General features: G+C 35.9%; 1 protein-coding gene across 1 annotated transcript; it reads right to left on the bottom strand.

The window, feature by feature from the left end:
* Positions 1-12,480: 12,480 nt before the first annotated feature.
* Positions 12,481-18,527, bottom strand: SYT4 (synaptotagmin IV; the record flags this gene model as incomplete). The annotated part of the gene is made up of 3 exons (XM_010158172.1): positions 12,481-13,002; positions 16,049-16,169; positions 17,713-18,527. Coding segments are annotated over 3 exons (1,244 nt in total), but the record flags the coding sequence as incomplete, so codon positions are not given.
* Positions 18,528-19,901: the final 1,374 nt, after the last annotated feature.

Genomic DNA, 19,901 nt, shown 5'->3' with positions numbered 1-19,901 from the left:
CCTCTGGACTCAGTCCAGAGCAACTTTCATAAATTCAGGCAGAAAGCCAGCAGAGGAAGTTGAGAAGTTTGTAAGTTCATTTTAATATTGTACTTGTGTAATATGGAAAAATAACAATATGGAAAAATGTTCTTGGAAAGCCTTGAAAACTACAAAATTCCTTCAGACTCATTCACCTTTATAGGCTGAGGTTAATCTGTCTTGCTTTAAACATGTTAGAGTTGCATAATATAATAACTCGCAATAAAGATCTTCAGAAAATTTAACTTTTTTTTTTTTTTAAGAAAAAACAGTATTCCAAAACTGTTACAATTTAACAATTCAAATTTTCAATACTTTGCATCTGCATCATTGTTAAGACAAATAAATAGAAAAGTCATTTTATTCAGAAACACTAGAAAATGCCTATACAGTGTTAGAATTACAAAGTAATTTTCCCACTTATTGTGACATAAAAATAAAATATTGGAGATATTGTAAAACCTTACTAAATGATTCAAACAATAATGCTGAAATCAAACACTAATACTTCCTCAAAGAAATTATTCTCATCTTGGTAAATCAAATAGTTTCAACATTATTTTAAAAAGAAAAAAATATCCACTTCTGAAAATATCAGTAGAATTAATTTTTTCCCCAAAAAAGTGATGATTTTTTTTTTTTCTGACAAAATTTTGTCATTATTTGGTTTTACTAGCTTCATATATGGATTCAAATGTAATTCAGCTTTTCAAGTAAAGTATTTTTAGGGGATACTTGTGTCCCACTCTCACACAGTACAATGCTAAGTAGAGATATCTTCACTTCTCTAGCCTTATTCGGAGTTGTTCAGTAAAATTCTGGATACAGATCATCTCCAAAGCACAGAAGTTACAGACTGCATCACAGGATCTCTGACAATTGTGCTGTAAGTGTTCCCTGTTACTGCACTGTTCCATTTATCAGAGAAGATACTTAATATTTATTATCATAACACTGTGGTTTGTACCTTCTAGTTCTTACTGGTGAAGTAATATAGTTTTTTGATAAGTGGATGAGAACCATGTGTTATAAATTTTCTTAAAAAAAGTTTTCTGGCAGCAGGAAGTACATCCACTTCATCAATAGGACCTGTTTCTTTATACTGTTGATAATGTTTGCTCTCAAACCTCATATCTCTTTTTTTCCTAGACAATCACATGCTTAGAATCATAGAATCTTTTAGGTTGGAAAAGACCTTTAAGATCAGCAAGTCCAACCTTTAACCCAGCACTGCCAAGTCCACCAGTAAACCATGTCTCTGATCACCACATTTAAGAGATGAGATTGGTGACTCCACCGTCTCCTCAGCAGCCTGTTCCAATGCCTGGCAACCCTTTCCTGAAAGACATTTTCCACAATATCTAATCTAAACCTCACCTAGCACAATTTGAGGCCATTTCCTCTTGTTCTGTCACTTGTCACATGGGAGAAGAGATTACACACACACACACCCCCCTCCACCATTCTTTCAGGGAAGGGTGTAGAGAGTGATAAGGTCTCCCCTGAGCCTCCTGTTCTCCAGGCTAAACAACTCCAACCCCCTCAGCCTCTCCTCACAGGACTTGTGCTTGAGACTCTACACCTTCAGTCATTTATTAAGCTATCTGGCTGTGTGGCCTGACTGAGCATGACCCTTCCTAGGTGTGTTCAGGAAATGAACCCAGACAGCAGCATGTCTGTCCAGCCAGGTAAGATGTAGTGGGGTGATTGCAATGGGTAGAAAGTAACTGCCCCATTCACAGTGTGACATCCATGTGACTCCTTTAGAGGGAATTACCTTTCACCAAGGTTTCTTGGGTTTAGAGCAACTGCTGTACTCTGAAGCAATCAGGAATTAGGAATTGAGGCTGATAAATGTGGTTCCATAAGGAGCTGTGGAAGACACCATTTTTAGGTGCTTTTAATTGTAAGAGAGGAAAAAAAATCACAAGTATGAAGTGTAATTAGGGTAATATAGCATGAAGATTACAGGAGAACAGATTTGTTTTCAGCTCAGATAGGACATATCAGTTCAGATAATGTGCATTTCATTTAAATTTATTTCACAGAATAAAAGTGACATGAATATTATATAACATAACATAATCTTATTCATTCACTGCTATAGGCCAGTTTCGACATTTAACACAAAAGTAAAAGGAAAAAATAATAGAGAATCGGTACTATAGGTCTAAATGACTTACTGTAAATTTTTTTAGCTACAAGGAGTTTATTCCTGGTTTGTATCAATCTTATGGACCATATTTCAGAGAGTATTCATATCAAGCATTGTCTGCTTTATATAGGTATTATATACTGTAGATTTAGGCAAGGACAAATTTAGTTAAGTGTCTGTGGATTAATGATATTTTGCCATGCCATATATATATATAACAAAGATATCAGCAAGGAGAGTCTAGGACAAGCATTATTTTTGTATCAGGTTTTAATCACAATAATTGATGCTGGCTGACAGTACAATCTTTTTGCAGATATTTCCTAGCTCTGGGTATCATAACTCTCTTACATTTCTACATTTCAAATTACCATTGAGTGGGCAAAAAAATTGCCAAGCCAGCAAAAGATCCAACCTGATCACTTTCACAGAAATTCTTAGTGAAACTTAGCTACGTATGGTTTCCAAGTGTTCTTTCATTGAGCTTTAATCACTCTGAGAAGTTTATTGACACCTTCTTCCCACTGAGAGAAGATTGACCAAACTTCCTTTTAGTTGTCAAAATGAAGTAGAGATTATCAGAGGCGTGCGTACTGTGCATGCATGAACACTGGTGTTAAGACCCTATCATTTCTTTTTGCTTCTTTCCATGAGCATTCTGCACACACCCTTATGTAACCAGGAGTAAAATACTAGAATACCTGGGGGAAATATTGGTTTTGAGCCTGGAGATGTATCAACAGTTAATTTACCCTTAGACATTTATAAGAATCCCATTATGACACCTCAAACTTTAGAAGAGCAAGTATTTAATTTTATAAAGTAGAAACTCCAAGGTATCATCATTGTTTTTGTTATTCTGGTTTCTAAAGGCTGCAGTGACAAATTTCAATATAATCCGATTTTGCTCTGCGCTCTGAACTAAATACTCTGAGAAAGGTCTGGCTTGGATAGGGTTTTGTTTGTTTAGCTGGTTTAGTTTTTTTACTTGTGTGAATTGAACTATTTTCTTAGCCCACACATTTTTCATTTACGTTTCTGCATCATGACATTTGTCTTCTAATTATGTTTTAAATTTACTATTAAGTTAAAAGAATGGGGTAAGAAAATCTTGTATCATGTACTTTGGCACTTCTCTGAGCTCTGGGTGGAGTTATGTCCAACTCCTTGCTCCTTCGGAAAGTTTTTAGTAGTTCCAGAGAAAAGTGTCATACAAAGCACAATAGGAAGATAATGCCCCTCCAGGCACCCTGTGTTCTCAGAGATAGGTTGTTTGCCTGAAACTAAGGCAAATGATGATGAACAATTTGAACCACTACGCTTCCACTCATAGATGCTTTAATTATTCAATTGATGAAACAGACATTAAAAATCTATTCAATGTAGGTCTAAATAACTGCCCATTTGAAAGGTTTATGAAAAATATTTCCTTACAACAAAATATACCAGTCTTCTAAATAGGAAAATGAAAAATTCACAGGAAAATTTCCATCCCTAGAATACATTTTCTGAACTTTATATGTTTCAATATCATTTTCTTTCCCACACAGAAGACTGCGTCCAGTAGGATCTTGTGGGAAGCTTGCCTCCATAGGCAAGAAACACGACCCCTTGGGACAGAGACAGGTCCACTAATCAAACATAATTTGTGACAAGATTTTTCTGTCCTACATGAATATGAATATTAAAAAAATAACAAAACACTAAACTCGAAACAAAACTGGCAGGCAAGATACTGCTTCTCCATAAAGTATATTCTTATATTATTATTCAGGTGTCAGATATTTTGTCACTTCAAGTTGCCTTCCTCTGAGATAAGGCACAAGTTTTCTGGTAAATTAATTATGATTTTATAATCAGATTTTTTCTTTTTTTCTTTTTTTTTTTTTTTAACTTTCAGTGCTGCTCCAGTTTTGTGCATCAGAATTTTTAACTTATTGAAGGGTCATTTGTATCTCAATATCTGACTTTGTAATGTTGGCTTAGGGAGACAGGGAGAAAACAGAGATTTGCTGTTGGGTATGTTATATTAAGTAATGTATTTTTTTCATAATCTATGTATTAACTGTGAGGTAACAGAGTTCATCACAATTAGGAATAAAGTAATAAACATAATAGAACAAGGACAAGCTTAGGAGAGATTCAAGAGGCATACAATTGTAGCCACTTAAATGAAGTATTCAGAGACACTATGGCTTTATATAAATGCCTCTCATGGTTCCTCTTGTGGCTGTAAGGGCACTAATAGGCCTTAATGGCCCTAACCAGCCTCACTGAGGACCCTCACCCACACTACTCTTGATTGACCTTAGCTACTATCTGCTTGCCTTGCTCAGTATTACAGGGACTAGGCCCAGCCCTGTTGAACATGATGACATGCTCAGACACCCATATCCAATGGAGAAGCTTCTTTCTGACCATACCTATGGACTAGATTGAGGGCCACAGTGATTCAGATCTAATGATTTAGTTCAGAGCTAAAATATCATGTGGTGGTGGCTAACTTTAGCCTTTTACTAAAAGGTGAGGTAAATTAGCTAGTCTTTTAACAGAGATATTTTGGACAGCAAGAATCCAGGCCTAATTCTTGAACCTTACTTTCTATCCTATAAGAGCATATGAACACATAAGGAAGATACCAGATAATGTTAGGACCACAGCCAAAAATTCAGTCAGTGGCTGAGCTGTGGCAGGAGTTTTAAACAGTTTAACAGAAAAACTACTTAACACAACATAAGAAATGGCTGAATGTGGCAAATAGCATTGTGAGAAGCTGAGGAAAGTTACAGATAAGATTATGAGGGAGGGCTGGATATCACAAGTGGCAAATTATATTTAGAAATAACTACATTTCAAAGAAAATGGAAGAGAAGCAACAGAAAACTTTCTGGGAGTCAATTTTTGCAATGTCAGCCATGTCCAAGAACACGTATCAGTAAAAGAATGTGAGGATAAGGTTATCTAGGTAACTGTAATAGAACTTCCAAATTTGGTTATGGATGTATTAAAACTGGGACTATTGGAAATGAGGGCAGAGAGACTAGCATGTAGGTTGCCTCTTTGGGTGAAGACCTCATCAAATAAAGGGGAATGCCAGGGCAGCAAAAATGAGGTTTGAGAAACAGGAATAAGAATAAGAAGGTGTGAAGGTAGTTATTCAGAAAGCCTGTAGTAGAGCAATAAACGAAACTTCTTGTTCTGACTATAATTCAGGTCAAAACTCCCCTCTTTGGTCCTCCTGAGGAAATATCTGAGTCAAACAGGCCTTCCTGGTATCGCCAGTGTCAGTCCAGACTAAAAGCATCAAATTTCCTAACAGTGAAGACTTGGCAGTTCATCAGGTAATATTTGTATGTATAAAGAAGTGCAGTACTCAACACTTGCAGCCCTTGTACAAAGCAAATTTAACAGCAATCACACATAGTGAGCTTAAAGTTAGAACAAATGCTCATTAACTGATGAGAATCAAAGTCGGCTAAAATAAGGGTGTATTGCTTTCATTGAGTGAATAAGAGGGAAAATAACCGACACAAATGTGTATCAAAGGCTATCTACATGTGGTTTTCACTTGTTCTGAAGAAGTATCAGACTTCTACCTCCTTTCCTTTGCTGCTGTTTTACTCATGTGCACTTTCTTCATGCTGATTTACTTATCTGTAACATTTACTGCTGCTTAATACCACTTTTGATTTTAGACTGGGATAATTCTCTATTATTGTATGACTATTTATGATTCACAGTTATTTTCTTCTCCATATGTATCCATTGTGGCATACAGCTCTAAGGGATTTATCTCAAGAAAATGCTGTCCCCAGAGCAGCATTATAGCCCTGGAAAATGGTGGAAATAATAATTTATAACAAAAGTTAGTAGCTACTATTTATGTTCTTAAGCTTTACCATGCTACTGAAAGGAAAATTGAGGCTAGAATACAGTTTATTTTCCCCACAAATCAATATAGGTAGGCACCTCAGATGCAGATATGCAGAGGTTTCCCTGTTCTTATGTTAGTGTCCAACTAGAAACTTTAATTCACATAGTCTTAAAATCAGTCTCATTTGGAGGGTATTACTGAAACGTAATCAATGCTGCTACTGATACTAAGAAATACATGCAAAATATTTACATCACCTGCCAGAGAAAATTCCTGGTTATCCCTGTGATTGTCTTCAAGACTAAATTAAATGTTGCAGTCATCATACAGAACCATTGGTTGGTTAAAAAGAAGAACTGTAACAGCAATGTCATTGATTTAAATTGATGCATCTCTAGCAATTTCAAAAGAAAATAACCTTAACATATTTCTGTGCATTTTTACCTTCTGCATTTGTGCTTTTTATTTTTTGTTTTGTTTGGGTTTTTTTGTAGAACTAGAACCTTTCATAATGCAGTATTTCTTATGTGAAGGAAAGACAGAGATCTTTTTGCAACATTAACTTATATTGCAAACACTCTATTCTAATTCATATTTGCTGATTAACTCATAATCAAGAATGCTATGACTCTGAACAGCTATACATGACTACTACCTCAGCCCTATGTGTAACCACAGCCCTAGTGAAGCTGCTTGCAATAATACAACACTTACCTGTCACCCAGTGAGACCTTAAACTCCTGTATGTTTCATTTAAACCCAAACTCGATGCTGCATGGTCCACTTACAAAAACACAAATCCATATGTCTTCTTAGAGCTCAGTCATCTAAAAAATCCCCTTGGGACACAGCTCAAAGAGGAGAAATAAGGTTCAATAATGAATAAAGCCTCCTTCGTCAGGACAAGAGGAAGTTGAGAATTTTCCATTCAAGTCCAACCTCTTAATGGCTTAAGAGTACTGTCAGAAAGATTCATAATGAGAGATCCTACTGCATCTACAGGGGGAAGACATTCTGCTCCTTAAAGAGAATCGGGTTAACAGTTCTAGAAACTTCACTATACCTGAGAGGTCCATGAATGAGACTGCTGCAGTTTCAGGGGCAGCGAAGGCGGATAGCGTACACCAGTGCCTGACCATGTTTGCAGACTCCTGAGGAGGGAGACAGATGGGCCAGGGAGGGGACAAGAAGCCGCATGCCAGAGAAGTGGTGCTTGAGGGGAAAAGGGTGAAGAAGTTCTGGAGGTACTCCCAGCAGGCTGTGAACAATAGCGTAGGTCAAATGGTGACTGACAACAACCATGAGCATGCAGCATTAGCTCTGGGTTTCACTCCTAGTGATGGAAGTTGCCCTTGGCTTTGGGCTACTGCTGGGGAAGTTTGGTACCTTACAGGGGAGAGTAAAGTACATAGCAGCAGAGGGGACATGAAAGTCAAAGCTGCAGTTAGCTTAACATGGTGTGCTGAAACCCAGTCCTTCCCAACAGGACTGGGTAAGGCTGTTGGGAGGCTGTGGAGCAATGGTCTCAGTACGCCAAAGGGCATGGTTTGTAGCACTATTTGGTGTTATTTATCCTGATGTAGACCCAGACAGAGGTAGGGAAGGGTCTGATGTGTTGGAAGGGAGCTTTCAAAATGGAGAAAGCTGGCAGTTTGTGACTTCTGGCAACAGTCACAAGACTGGGTGGCCCCACCCGCAACTTCAGAACAAGTATCTTGCCCTGGTCACTGAGAAGAATAATGAAGGATTTATCAGAGCCAACCGAATTCACACATTGTATCTGCTCAAAGGAGAAAAGGAGTGTGATAATTGTACCTATTGACTTGCCCCAGTGATATACTGGGAGGTTTGATGCTTGCCATGAGGATAGGATCCAGCATGTTGCTAAGGCTTGCCCAGCCCACGTACTATTAGAGCTCTTCCATGTGGTCACCAACAGTACTGTTGAGTAATGCAGAGCGTATCAAGAGAGACTGCAGAGCTCTGGCAGCTGGGGGGAAGGAATGTCCCCTCAGTCCTGCTACTGCGACTGAAGAGGTCAAGCAGAATGTGAACTCATCAGACAGGACAACACCTGATTTTGTTGATGGCAGTGTAATCAGAAGATTTCATTTCTGTGACTGACATTGTCTGGTCATGCACAAAGTACTTCAGACACAACGGCAAAACTAGCATATGCAAACTTAACACTAATATAAACAAAAATTTAATTCCTCTCATTTCTCTTCTTACTGACTTTAGTCCTTTATTCTGTGTTAGAAGGTACTGCCATGCTGCAACTCTAATCAGTGCTCCAAAGCTGCCTCAAAGCCTCTAGACTCAAAGTCGTCTTACAACAGCTTTCTAGTTATAGAAGGTAAAAGCCTGTGAGAACTGGATAGGACTTTTTGAATGAAGGACTCATCAGAAGAACAAACCAAATAGTTGCCAATACCAATCATAGCAACTGTGAGAGTGCCATCAGTTGCTCATCAGCTTCATGAGACCTCATGAAGCAGAAAACAAAAATGAGAAGGTTGCAGCTTACATTATGTTTATTTGAATCTTGTTTGAGCAGAAGCACTGCTTGTGGACGTCTGTAGTTATGTGTTATTACTGTGTATACAGCAATTTGCTATCCATGATAATCTATAAATACAAGAAGCTTATGGAATAGTGTGCAACTGAGGAATCACATGGCTTGTAAGGAGGAGAACATCTTTGAGGGCTCCCTTGAGGCCTCACAGGACTTGCCTGTTGCAGCAATGTAAGGTAGAAATAGCAATATTGACCAGTATCCTAAAGACTTCTCCTCTCTCAGATGCATTACAGCTGGAAAACCTAAAGATATTCATGAGCACTGTCATGCAGAAGAAGGTCTGAAATGTGACTCATGAGAGTCACCATTATTTTAGGAGAACTTACAATTCATGGAAGAAAAAAGAATTGATTACTTGAAGGAATACTTTCTCTACCCTACCTTTCAGACTCATCTGATGAGCCTGACATTATTTCCTTACACCAAAGGAAGAGTGTCTGAGGGTGGGTGTTTGGCTTTGGTTTGGTTTTTGTTTGTTTGTTTGGTTAGTTTGGTTTGGTTTTTTTCTTTTCTTGGGGGGTTGTTTGTTTGGTTACTTGGTTAGTTGTTTTGTTTTGTTTAGTTTTTCTGGAAAACACCTGGAATGTGACCAGAATTCCAATAGTAATATGGTTTATATTTTCCTTCTTCTACCTAATATTCTAGAATTCATTCTTCTTTACATATGTAGATCAGTCCCTGCAGGGCCTATGTAAGCTTCAGATTTTCTCTCATGCGGTATTTCTCAGGTTCTAGCATGAGTGTATGGTACAGTTCAAGACAAGTGTATGCAGCAAGAATGTACAAATAAAGAACATCTGATATGCCCAGTTAGTATTTGGCAGAATAAGTCTAATCCATCTCTATGAGAAGAGTAAGACTTTGCAAGGCAAATGCCTTTTGATAGAAGCATGAGAGAGTAGACCATGAATACCAATATTAACACTCTCTGGAAAAGATACATTGGTGGGATAATTGTTTTGGGATGGGATGAACGAAAGCAGCAGTTTATTCTTGTCTTACACACATGGCACAACATACAGAACCGGCACAAATAACTTACAAAATCTCATACACCATGCTTCCTCTCAAATAGCTTCTATTAAGTTACAACACCATAAAGAGTCAGGTATTTAGTTACGACAGATCTCCAGGCATGGATAGTCTCCCATTCAAGGAGTTATTATTATTTTTGTAAGCTACTTAGACAAACATCATTTTTTTTACATGTTTAATACAGTACAGCATCCTTAACATACTTCAAGATATTCACAATGAGAATTGAATACTTTATAAAACAGCAGAATTTCTCACTTCAGTGAAGGTCCACATTCGCTCCTGCCTTGGCTGTTTTATGAATGTGTTACAAGTCGTCTTTACTCAACTTTCCAAGATAAACATTGTTTTAAACGGAAAACAAAATTCTATTTACAGGGGGGTTTTAGATTTAACAAATTTTTCTTCATTTCCCTTTCCCATTTCTACCCCCTATCACCCAAGAACTGTCATTTAGCTGACAGAAATATTAACCCTCAAGCTGCTATAGAAACTGAAAAAAATTGATGACGACTTGTTGAATACAAAATGACAGGTGGTCACAGCCTATCATTAATTCAAAAAGATAGATTTTTTTTTTTTTTCTCCTAATGTCAGAATTTGTGTTCTCTGGAGACAGATGACTTATGATTTTTAAATTTTTTGTACTACTTATGGGCTAATATAAAAAAAACTCTTCTTTTTTTTCTTTTTTTTTTTTTAAATTACAAGCTCTCCCATCCTCTCTCATGCAATCACATTTTTATTACAATTTGTAATATCTGTGGTTGTGTGGTAGTGAGATAAACAGTCCCAGTCTCTATTAAATCAGTATCCCCTTATTCATGGTCCCATTGCTGGGTTGGTTCACAAGAGTTTTTCTCTGTGATTGCACTTCAAGCCCCACTAAAGCCTGTGGGCATCTTTCCTTTGACTTGGTGGCTTTGGATTAGCTCTGCTTTAATGTGGCTGGCAAACTCTAGCCCTTAAGCAGTTAATCAGCTTTCTAAAGAAATAAGCGAAAAAGATTCCTCTCCTTTATACATACAATACGCAGTATTTTTACATTAAGCATTATCATAAAAAGCATGTTTATGTTATTTTGAAAATGTATTTTTACAGAACTTTATAAACACTGTTATATCAAACACATTCTCAAAAACTGGAGAAAATACTGACACAAAACCTGGAAGAGCCTCAACAGAATTCTTCCAGTACTATTTGTCTACTTGCATATTTCATATTTCAGTGTCCTTTACTGCAAACATAATTTGGCCATATGAGAACACGTAAAGTTGACAACAAATCTTCAACAGTTTTGAATGAGACCTGAATCTCTTGTTTAATGAAAGTAATTTGAGATCCAGTGTATGTTTTTTAACTGGCATGCCCGCTCATTGAGCAATACCTTAATCCCCAAGTAGTCTCATTCACTTCAGTGGAATAACATGTGACAAAATGACGTATGGCAAAATACTGAAAACAATTTTCCATTTTTAAAATTCTTCTTATGTCAACAACTAACATCATTATATTCTTTTTTCTTATTTGTAATTGAAAATGGTGTAAGAGTAATATTTGCACACAATTCTGTATCAGATTTCAGAAATCAGTGTACAAATTTTAGTAGATAATCTGTTTAGAGTTGTGCTATAGTTCTGACAGCCTAAAAGTCTATCTTGTTTGACCAAGAGTAAATTTCACAGGTCCAAATGCTTTATTTATATACTTGTTTATGTTACACTTGATACTCCCCCAGCCTGGCACAGTTTATGTTTAAACATACATATGCCACACTAACAATGAATCAGGATGTTATTTTCCCTTATCCCCACCAATTTTCAATACAATCAGTAATGAACATTAATGTATATAATCTAAGTTAAATGCACTTTTTAAGTAGTTTGCCTAACATAATGCTGGATAAATGATAATTTGAGCTTGATTGCATATCCTGCAATATTTTTAAATTAGTTAAATTTTCTATGCTGGGAGGAGTAGTCTTACTGATTGTAATAGCATTAGTCACAGTTCAGGAAGCTAAACAGCGGAATAAGGTCTTGTTCTCTGTCTCACTATTTTGTTTCCTTTTTTTTTTAATGAAATAAAAGAAGAAACATTTTTTCTTTAAGCATTACTGAATGTCTTAAAATATAATTGGTGAAAGTTCATGGACTGTAGTACTCTGTATGTTAATTCTTCTCAATAGGAATGCTTTCCCATGGTTTGAAATGCCTAAAGTATAATCCTTGTTAGAGGAAAAAAATGCAAGCCATACCTAACCCCAAATTCTAGCTAAGCTGTAGCATGTGCAGTCACCCGTAAAGGAGCCCTTTTAACAAAACAATGTATGTTAACTTGCTCAACAATTAGAAGAATGCATCTATTTAAGTCACTGTAAAACAAGTTATATATACATATTAAAAATTCCAAGTGTAAATAATTATACATTATTTCCACACATAAAACAAGTAGTTGCCCATGAAGTGACATGTAAAGCAAATTGCTGAAAATCTCTTTAATCTTTGGGATGATCAAACTATAAGTAACTAAAATTTACAATTATTGATTGAATTTTCATAAAAGAAGGTTTTTGGTGGAGGGGAAGAAGGCATTACCCTCCTATTCACCCACATTCCTCACAGCTTTTACAAGCTCAGACCCTACCCCCAGTAACACAAAGGTGGGGTTTTTTTTAGATTTAGTAATATATTTTAATAACATTATCTTCTTCTGTGTAACAGTACTAGCAAGATTTCCAGTGATTTTTTTCATAAGACATAGTCTGTTCTTGTTGAAGTTTATACTGCTTCAAAACTGCTGGGCTATTTAAACACCAAATATGAATTCCTTTATTTATTGTGAAAATTTAGTTACCTTCTGTTTTGATAATTCAATCCAGTTTTTATTCCCCATCGTTCAAAAAAAAAAAAAAAAAATCTTTTCATTACAAGCCTGTAATTAAACATAGCAGAGAAAGAAAAAAAAGAAAACTGCTCCTTGCCTATGGATATATATATAGTTTTTCAAGTTCCAACCCCTCTCTAAGCTGCTAACCATCACACAGCATGTGCCATTTAGCAATTTGTCTCCTAGGATATTCACAAATTTCTTTCCAGTGCTCTCCACCTGTTCCTTCTGCTGAAGATCCCAAGGTTAACCGGCCAATGACCTCATTCCTTGACCCTCTATCTGAATCTAAAACCAAAAATTCAATGCTGATATCATCAAGGCCCTCACAAGGAATGTCAAAGACAAATAATTCATTGAACACTGCATTAGGGGTGCATTTCTTCACATGGGTTTTCTTTTTAGAAATTCTCTTCTTAGCATGGTACAGGTTCACTTTGACATAAGGATCTGCAATGAAAAGGAAGAACATAGATCAGCTATTGAACAGTACTGTTTAGAAACACCTTGATTAGATGGATTGTAAATTTCATAGCTCACATCATAATGAGGAGATGTTTTAAGTTATGAAAGATGGATGATCTTATCCAATTTTTTGAGTTTACATCTGAAATAATGCCTTTAATTTCTCTTTATGGTCACCAAAGGTGTAATCAAGGTGTTCAGTGAAGTTTGGGGTGTGATTCATCTGATCAAATACAGATGTCTCCTTCATGAGTTAAAACCTGACCTGTAGTCCATTGACGCTAATAACATCTTTATTACATCCAAAGGTAGTCTGAAAGTACACAAAATTCTAATGGACTCGAACAAATATGTATGTTTACATATATGTGTGTAACAGAAATCTGCTTTTCACATATTCTACCAGTAGGGAGTAATCATTAGCGTTAATAAGTCCCATGCAAAGAAAAGCCTCAGAAAGAATAAGCTCGTGCTGAGTGAATGGATGAATGGATGTGATTCATTTTGATTGTGGTTCTACCAAAGTCAATTAGATTGGTTAAATTGCTTCTGTCAATTTTTGTTGAAGTAATTTAACTCTAAACTTTCAACATAAGGGTATGTTTATTGTTAGGATATGTACTTGACTTTTTGTCTGTGCTGTACCACTGTTGAGGAAGGGAAGGGAAAGTGTCCATACTTTTATCTCTCAGCCAACTTTGAGTGTTTCCATTCCTCATAATTATTCAACTGTTACAAGATTCTTTTACTAGTGTCTTCAACAGTGGTTGTATTTTTTCACTCAGAAGAATTCCAGAGAATGCTTTAGAAATTGTCCCTTTCAAGTACTTTGGAATATATTCCAGTGAAAACGTTGGCCTGTTTCCAAATTCTCATCTTGCAAAGATGCAGTAAAAAATCCTTTCTACTGAACCCAAACAAGATATTCCATGTAAACAGTCAGCTAAAAAGCATTAAGAATACTTGAATGCTTTTAAAAAATAAAGTTAAAATTGAACTGTGTCTAGAAATGTTATGCAAAAGTTATCAGACTGAAATTGTTGGATGATGTAAAGGTTTTTATTTCCCTGACCTGGCAATAATTTCACAGGACTAGTTATGCGAGGATTCATATTCACTTTCATACTCTATCACAGTAATAAATATTCTAAAAATAGTTTATAATATAATTAAAATTTTTGTTGTCTTTGAAATGAATATATGTCACACAAGCATTAAAAACATTAGTATCATTGTTTATCATTGGATCCATGCTATTGTTTACTTCTTTTAAAAAGCCATTTTTTGACTGTTACTTCTGGCTGCCTAGTTGATAAGGCTAGAATGGTCCTCTTGATTTTATTAGGTCTACTAAGAGACCTCAACACCAATGATCAAGGACCAAGGAAGATATGGGAATTGAACAGCCTTTGAGTTAAAACATTTCCACTTTCCTAAGGAAATTAAGGTATGCCATTGTTCACCTGACCCCATAGAAACACCATTTATCCCTCCTCCTTATCCGAGATTTGTGCTGGGCTGAGAAGAAAGTCACAGAGAAAATGAGATTGCCCTAAGTGCAGTATGTTACTGACACCCCACTATATATTGAACCTGTCCTGTCTGATGAACAGCAAATTCTCTGATGAACAGAACTAGATGTTCAGGTGTAGCATTGCCCCTGTATCTCTTAGAAATATTATATTGCTGCTAAAGTTAGCAAAATTCCACTGAGGGAATCAGAAAGAGTAAAAAGAATTTACAGCTTTTCTCATAAGAAATATAGTAAACAAATATGTGGTTTGGATGTGCTATAGGGTCCAAGTGGCTGCTGACACTAGGTGGGTTCTTGTTTTCAAGTTATTTCCCTGACTGCATGAACCTCAGCCAGATTTGATCTGTTGAGATCAGCTCACTGTCATGCTGTCTTAATGAAACCTCCACTGTCAACTGTAACTTTGAATATTAAATGTATGCTCTCTTACAGTAAACTTAGTAAATTGTTGGGCTCCATTTATATCCTTTCACCTTATGATATGTGAATAAAATTAAGATCAAAAGGAGGATTTCAATGGAACTCCACTATGTACATGAGAGTTAACTATAACTTTGTTCTACAGGATCCAGGATGGGTTAATTTTCCAAGAAGATCACAGTATTTCTTGGCATGAGAAGTAGATAGGCTGCATTATTGATTGTAGTAATTATGATTCAGTGGTTTCCAAAAATACTTCCCCTTCTGCTTCTTTCAGAAAAATCCTGTGAAACGAAAGAATATCAGTCCTATACAGAATCAACATAGATGTTCTACTGTTTATTCGGGGGTAGTTTTTTGTGCGGTTGTCTTATCCTTAGTATATCGTACATTAAATTCTATTCTGTTAATGTCATCTAACATTAATGTGTATCTAAATTCAAGTCTAGTATTGGCTTCAAAGGAATTTCCACTGAACGCAAAATAACACATGACCAAAAGGAGGGAGTGCAAAAACTGCTCTTTCTTAGTACACTGCCAAGTATAATTCATGATAAAGCACAGGTGTTACGTTACAGCCTGCTTCCATCTCTGACATAGTTCACCTTTTCACCTTTGCAAATAAATGTTAGTGATCAGTGGGCCAAATTCATCACAGATGTAACTGTTTGCTTTTCTTGTTATTAAGCTGAAATAAACCATATGATGATCTCACTCAATACTGACCTTATATAAATAAATTGATAATTTTAATAAATAAAAGCTCTTAGTATATGCAAACAACATCCCAAACTTACAGCAGATGGTTTCTGTTCAAGACAATCACAAAACTCTTTGGTTTACACTGCTAACAGATGTCATGGCTTTTTAACATGTGATTGAAAAAAATAATTTGTAAAATAGATACCCTGGAAAATAAAGCATTGACCTAGATATGAATAAAATAAATAGGCCAAAAATAATAGACACCACTTCTGCATTTATGGCCTATTTTTAGCCTTTGAAATGTCCCATTTCAGCTCTCTTTTGCCTGTTTGTTTTATATTCTTAAGGCATATTCGTTAGTAAACCCATTACCTGATAATCCTGACACATCAGATTTAGGCAGATGCCTGGCTTTTAAAACAACCACAGTGAGTGTGTTTGTTGTAGACTGATAACAGAGAGAGATCAGTAATTCTCCACGTCCAGATGATTTCTAAGGAAGTGAAAAAAGAAAAACGAAAGAAAGAAAGAAAGACGACTATTTATAAGCAATTGCATTAACCAAGCATTAAACCAGAATTAAGAAGATTTATCAAATACCATATAACTGTATGTTCTGAAATGGTGTAAAATGGACTAAATATTGTTTAACATAACAAATGTCATTTTCTTCTACCATAGGTATATAACTCTGCTTATGTTTGGCTATTAGATTGAATAAGTAAGTGAAAATATAAGGTGGCATGACACCATTAACTTCAGAGAACAGAAATTAAGTCCTACATAAAAAACAATCTCAGTGAATTACATAGTTCTTATAGAAAAACAAAATTCTATAAAAGTATAACAAAATGGTAAATTTAAAAGAAAATCTTCAGCAAAAATCTTTTTAAAGAGTAGGTATTGAAACAGTTAGTGAAATCTCATCCCTGACACTTTCTAAAATAGTATAATGTACATGAAATAAAGATGAAGTAAAATATTTTCACTGTGAGTATTGGATGTGCATTTGCAGGGGTAATCTATTTTACAGATATGAGGAAGGCAAGGGGAAAAAAGCAAACATAAATTTATACACCAGAAAACCCAATAAGTTATCAACAATATATTAGTGTCATAGTTATAGTTGTTGTAAAAGAGTGATAGAATTACAAAATAACAGTATTAGTTATTGGTATGTCATCTGGTACATATTTATTTCATTTGGCAACATGCTTGCTCTTTGAAAACAATCAAATCGAAAGTCAATACACATTCCACTTCCTTAGTAGAAAATGAGAGATGTGTGTGTGATGTGTGTGCATTGCTCTGGTTCAGCTGTGATGGTTGTAAATGGTCTTTATTTTTGGAAATGAGACAAAATATTATGAAATATTTTTTAACTCAGTGAATTCAATATGTTTTGCCATAGACTTCAGTAAGACTTTGGCTTCTCCCTTGCGTCTTACTGTCTTTGGTAGAGCTGCAGACTGCATCACAGTTCTTGAGAGAGAAGGTAGTAACAGCATTGAAGTGCAAGAACATACTCCTGAATCAACAATATGGTGTCTTAACAGGTTCCAGCTCCTTAGCTAAAGATTACCTGTATTCTTTAAGAATCTGCTATAAAAACCATGTAGTTCTAGTAGAAGATTTAGATTGACTTCAATAAGTTTTAACAAAGTATGGTTTTGAAGAGAAAAATGGGAAGGAGGGGAATGAGATAATACATGAATCTTTGCATTCTTTCATTTTAAAGTAAATTAATATGGATTGAGGATTCTTGACCTAATATAAATGGGTCTACTCAAAACTGATGGACCAGCTGAATAATCAGGTAGAGTTTAAGACATTAGGAATTTTTTGCAACATGCTCATTGCAATGTGCTTTTATTACATTTATGTGATTGCTTCCTCATACTGCCATTATGAAAGCTTCTCAATGACTTGCATAGTGAACTTATTCCTTTTTCCTTCCAAGATGTTAGCAGCATTATACAAGGATCATAGCTCACACTAGCACAATGCTTTTAAAGTTTAAATAAGAAATATGTTACCCTAACATTTCTTTTGATGATCTCTCTGTCCATCAGCAGCCTTCCTTCTGACAATTCAATTCCTGCGAGGGGAATGAGGACTTCTCCAATTACATCATCTCTGGAAAACCTGTCAAAGCTCAGGATCATAAAATGAAGTGTTAAGTCTTGAATTTGGCTATAGGGGATTCCATAAAACGTGAAGGTCTCATCGAAAGCTGGATCTAAGGTTTTTCTCAGCACTCTGGTTTTCACCTTGTGCTTTTTCTCAGGCAGGATTGTCATTTTGATGTAGGGATCAGAAGTCATTGACTGTTCATCCATTGCTGGCAGCCCACGTGCTTCTTTGATGTTCACTACAAATGCCTTTTTCTCAAAGTTGTACTCTAAGGAGAAAAAAAGAGTTCCTAGCTTGTCTTGTTTATCTTCAGATGACAGGGAGGCAATGGATTTTAAACTATCAGGGGACACTGAATCTTTTTTCCTTTCAGAAAAGTGCTTAGGAGACAAATTTTCAAGATCTGGAGAGCTCTGGATTTTAGGGGTTGCTTTGGGGAAATTGCCATTTAGATCTCTCTTCTCCAGGTCAAGATGGAGAGAATTCTTTGGCATTGCTGATTTATTCTTTGCTTCACCTTTATCATCTGCTCCAAACTTCTTCTTACTGTTGAGATTCTCAGGGTAAATATCAACCCCCTTCAGAACATGGACAAACTTATATGGAGGGGTCTTATTGGATTTGGAAGATTTACGTTGACAGCAGATCCAAGCAAAAAGGGAGACAGAGAAGATAAGCCCAAATGCACTAAAGATCCCAACCACTGTAGGAATTTCATCTGCAAATCAAATAGATAGTAACAAGCACATAAGCAACAATGCCTTGGACTCTGTGTTGTATTAATAAAGTAATAATTTAGTAAAACAAACTGATAGGAGATGGTAATAGCAGGATCGACAGACTGAAAGTGCTTTGCATTGTACATGTTGCTCGCCACCTGCAGGCATGAATGTGTAGTCCCTTGCTAAGGCACGTTTGTTATGCTAGCATTTTTCCATACACAGAACTTGGGAGGAAAATACTATTCCCATCCTAATCGTAATAACCATTAGTAATTACTTCATTATCTCATCTTTCTGTGTATAGTTTCTGAGTTTACAATCTGTGAGTAATAATAGCTCTAAGAGGGTTTCAGGTTTGAGTTTATGAAGATCTGCTGGTTAGATAAATCAGATTCTGAAATATGCATTACTTACAGATACATCATCTGCTTTTCACACCACTTCCTAGAATACTTTGTACACTCAATTAACTCATTTTTTATGGTCTGATCCCATAATTGCCTAGAGGTATCTCTTGAAAGAACTGAGTTTAATTGGAGGTTACAACACTCAACAGTTTCGATGGGATTTTCAATACTTTGCAGGGGAAAGTCTATTAAGAAAATTTAGAATAATTGTGTGCCAAGTGTCTTTTCCAGATGGATGTGACATTGGGCAGTCACATGTGAGTCTAAAACTGAAAAAAACACATTAATTGTATCATTGACAACTTCTAAGCTTTGCATTTAAGACACTATGAATCAAAACTATGGGGAGTTTACTGGAAGTGTCACTACTTTTTAGTAGTACATAAGGAAAACATAAAAATGTAATTTTCTTCCTCCTTAATATAAATCCTGTATTTAAATTAAATAAAGAGAAAACTGAGCAAGTATTACAATCTCAGCTGTCATGTGGATACATTAGTTACATATAGAGTATCATTAGCCCTTCAAAGCATGCATCGAAGGGGCAAATGAGCACAACTAATTGGAAATCCAACTTTGCCCATAAGTAACATTACTAAGTGAGTTTAAACCTCCCACAATGTAACAATCAGAGCTTAATCTTTATTTCCTGCAACAGTGAAGACCAGTAGAATAATAATGGAATGACATTGTTTATGCATAAAGGCAATTGTGTAATAGATCTGGTTCACTCACAAATGTCTAGCAAATCATTATGGCTGAGAAAAACAAAACTACCCTCCTCTATGTATTACTAAATTAGATTCATTCAAGTAAAAGCTGTGTAGACAGATGTGCTGCCACTATACCTTTGGTTTTTAGTGTGATGATTCAAAAAATCCTTAACAACGCTATCAGAGCAAAGTAGGACATTGTGTTCCAGCACAGAAAGGATCAGGCCTGGCTATTAATTTCTTCCAGCAA

Source organism: Eurypyga helias, unplaced genomic scaffold (assembly GCF_000690775.1).
Source record: "Eurypyga helias isolate BGI_N326 unplaced genomic scaffold, ASM69077v1 scaffold44428, whole genome shotgun sequence".
Taxonomy (NCBI): Eukaryota; Metazoa; Chordata; class Aves; order Eurypygiformes; family Eurypygidae; genus Eurypyga; species Eurypyga helias.
This window is presented reverse-complemented; position numbering and strand designations above follow the sequence as displayed.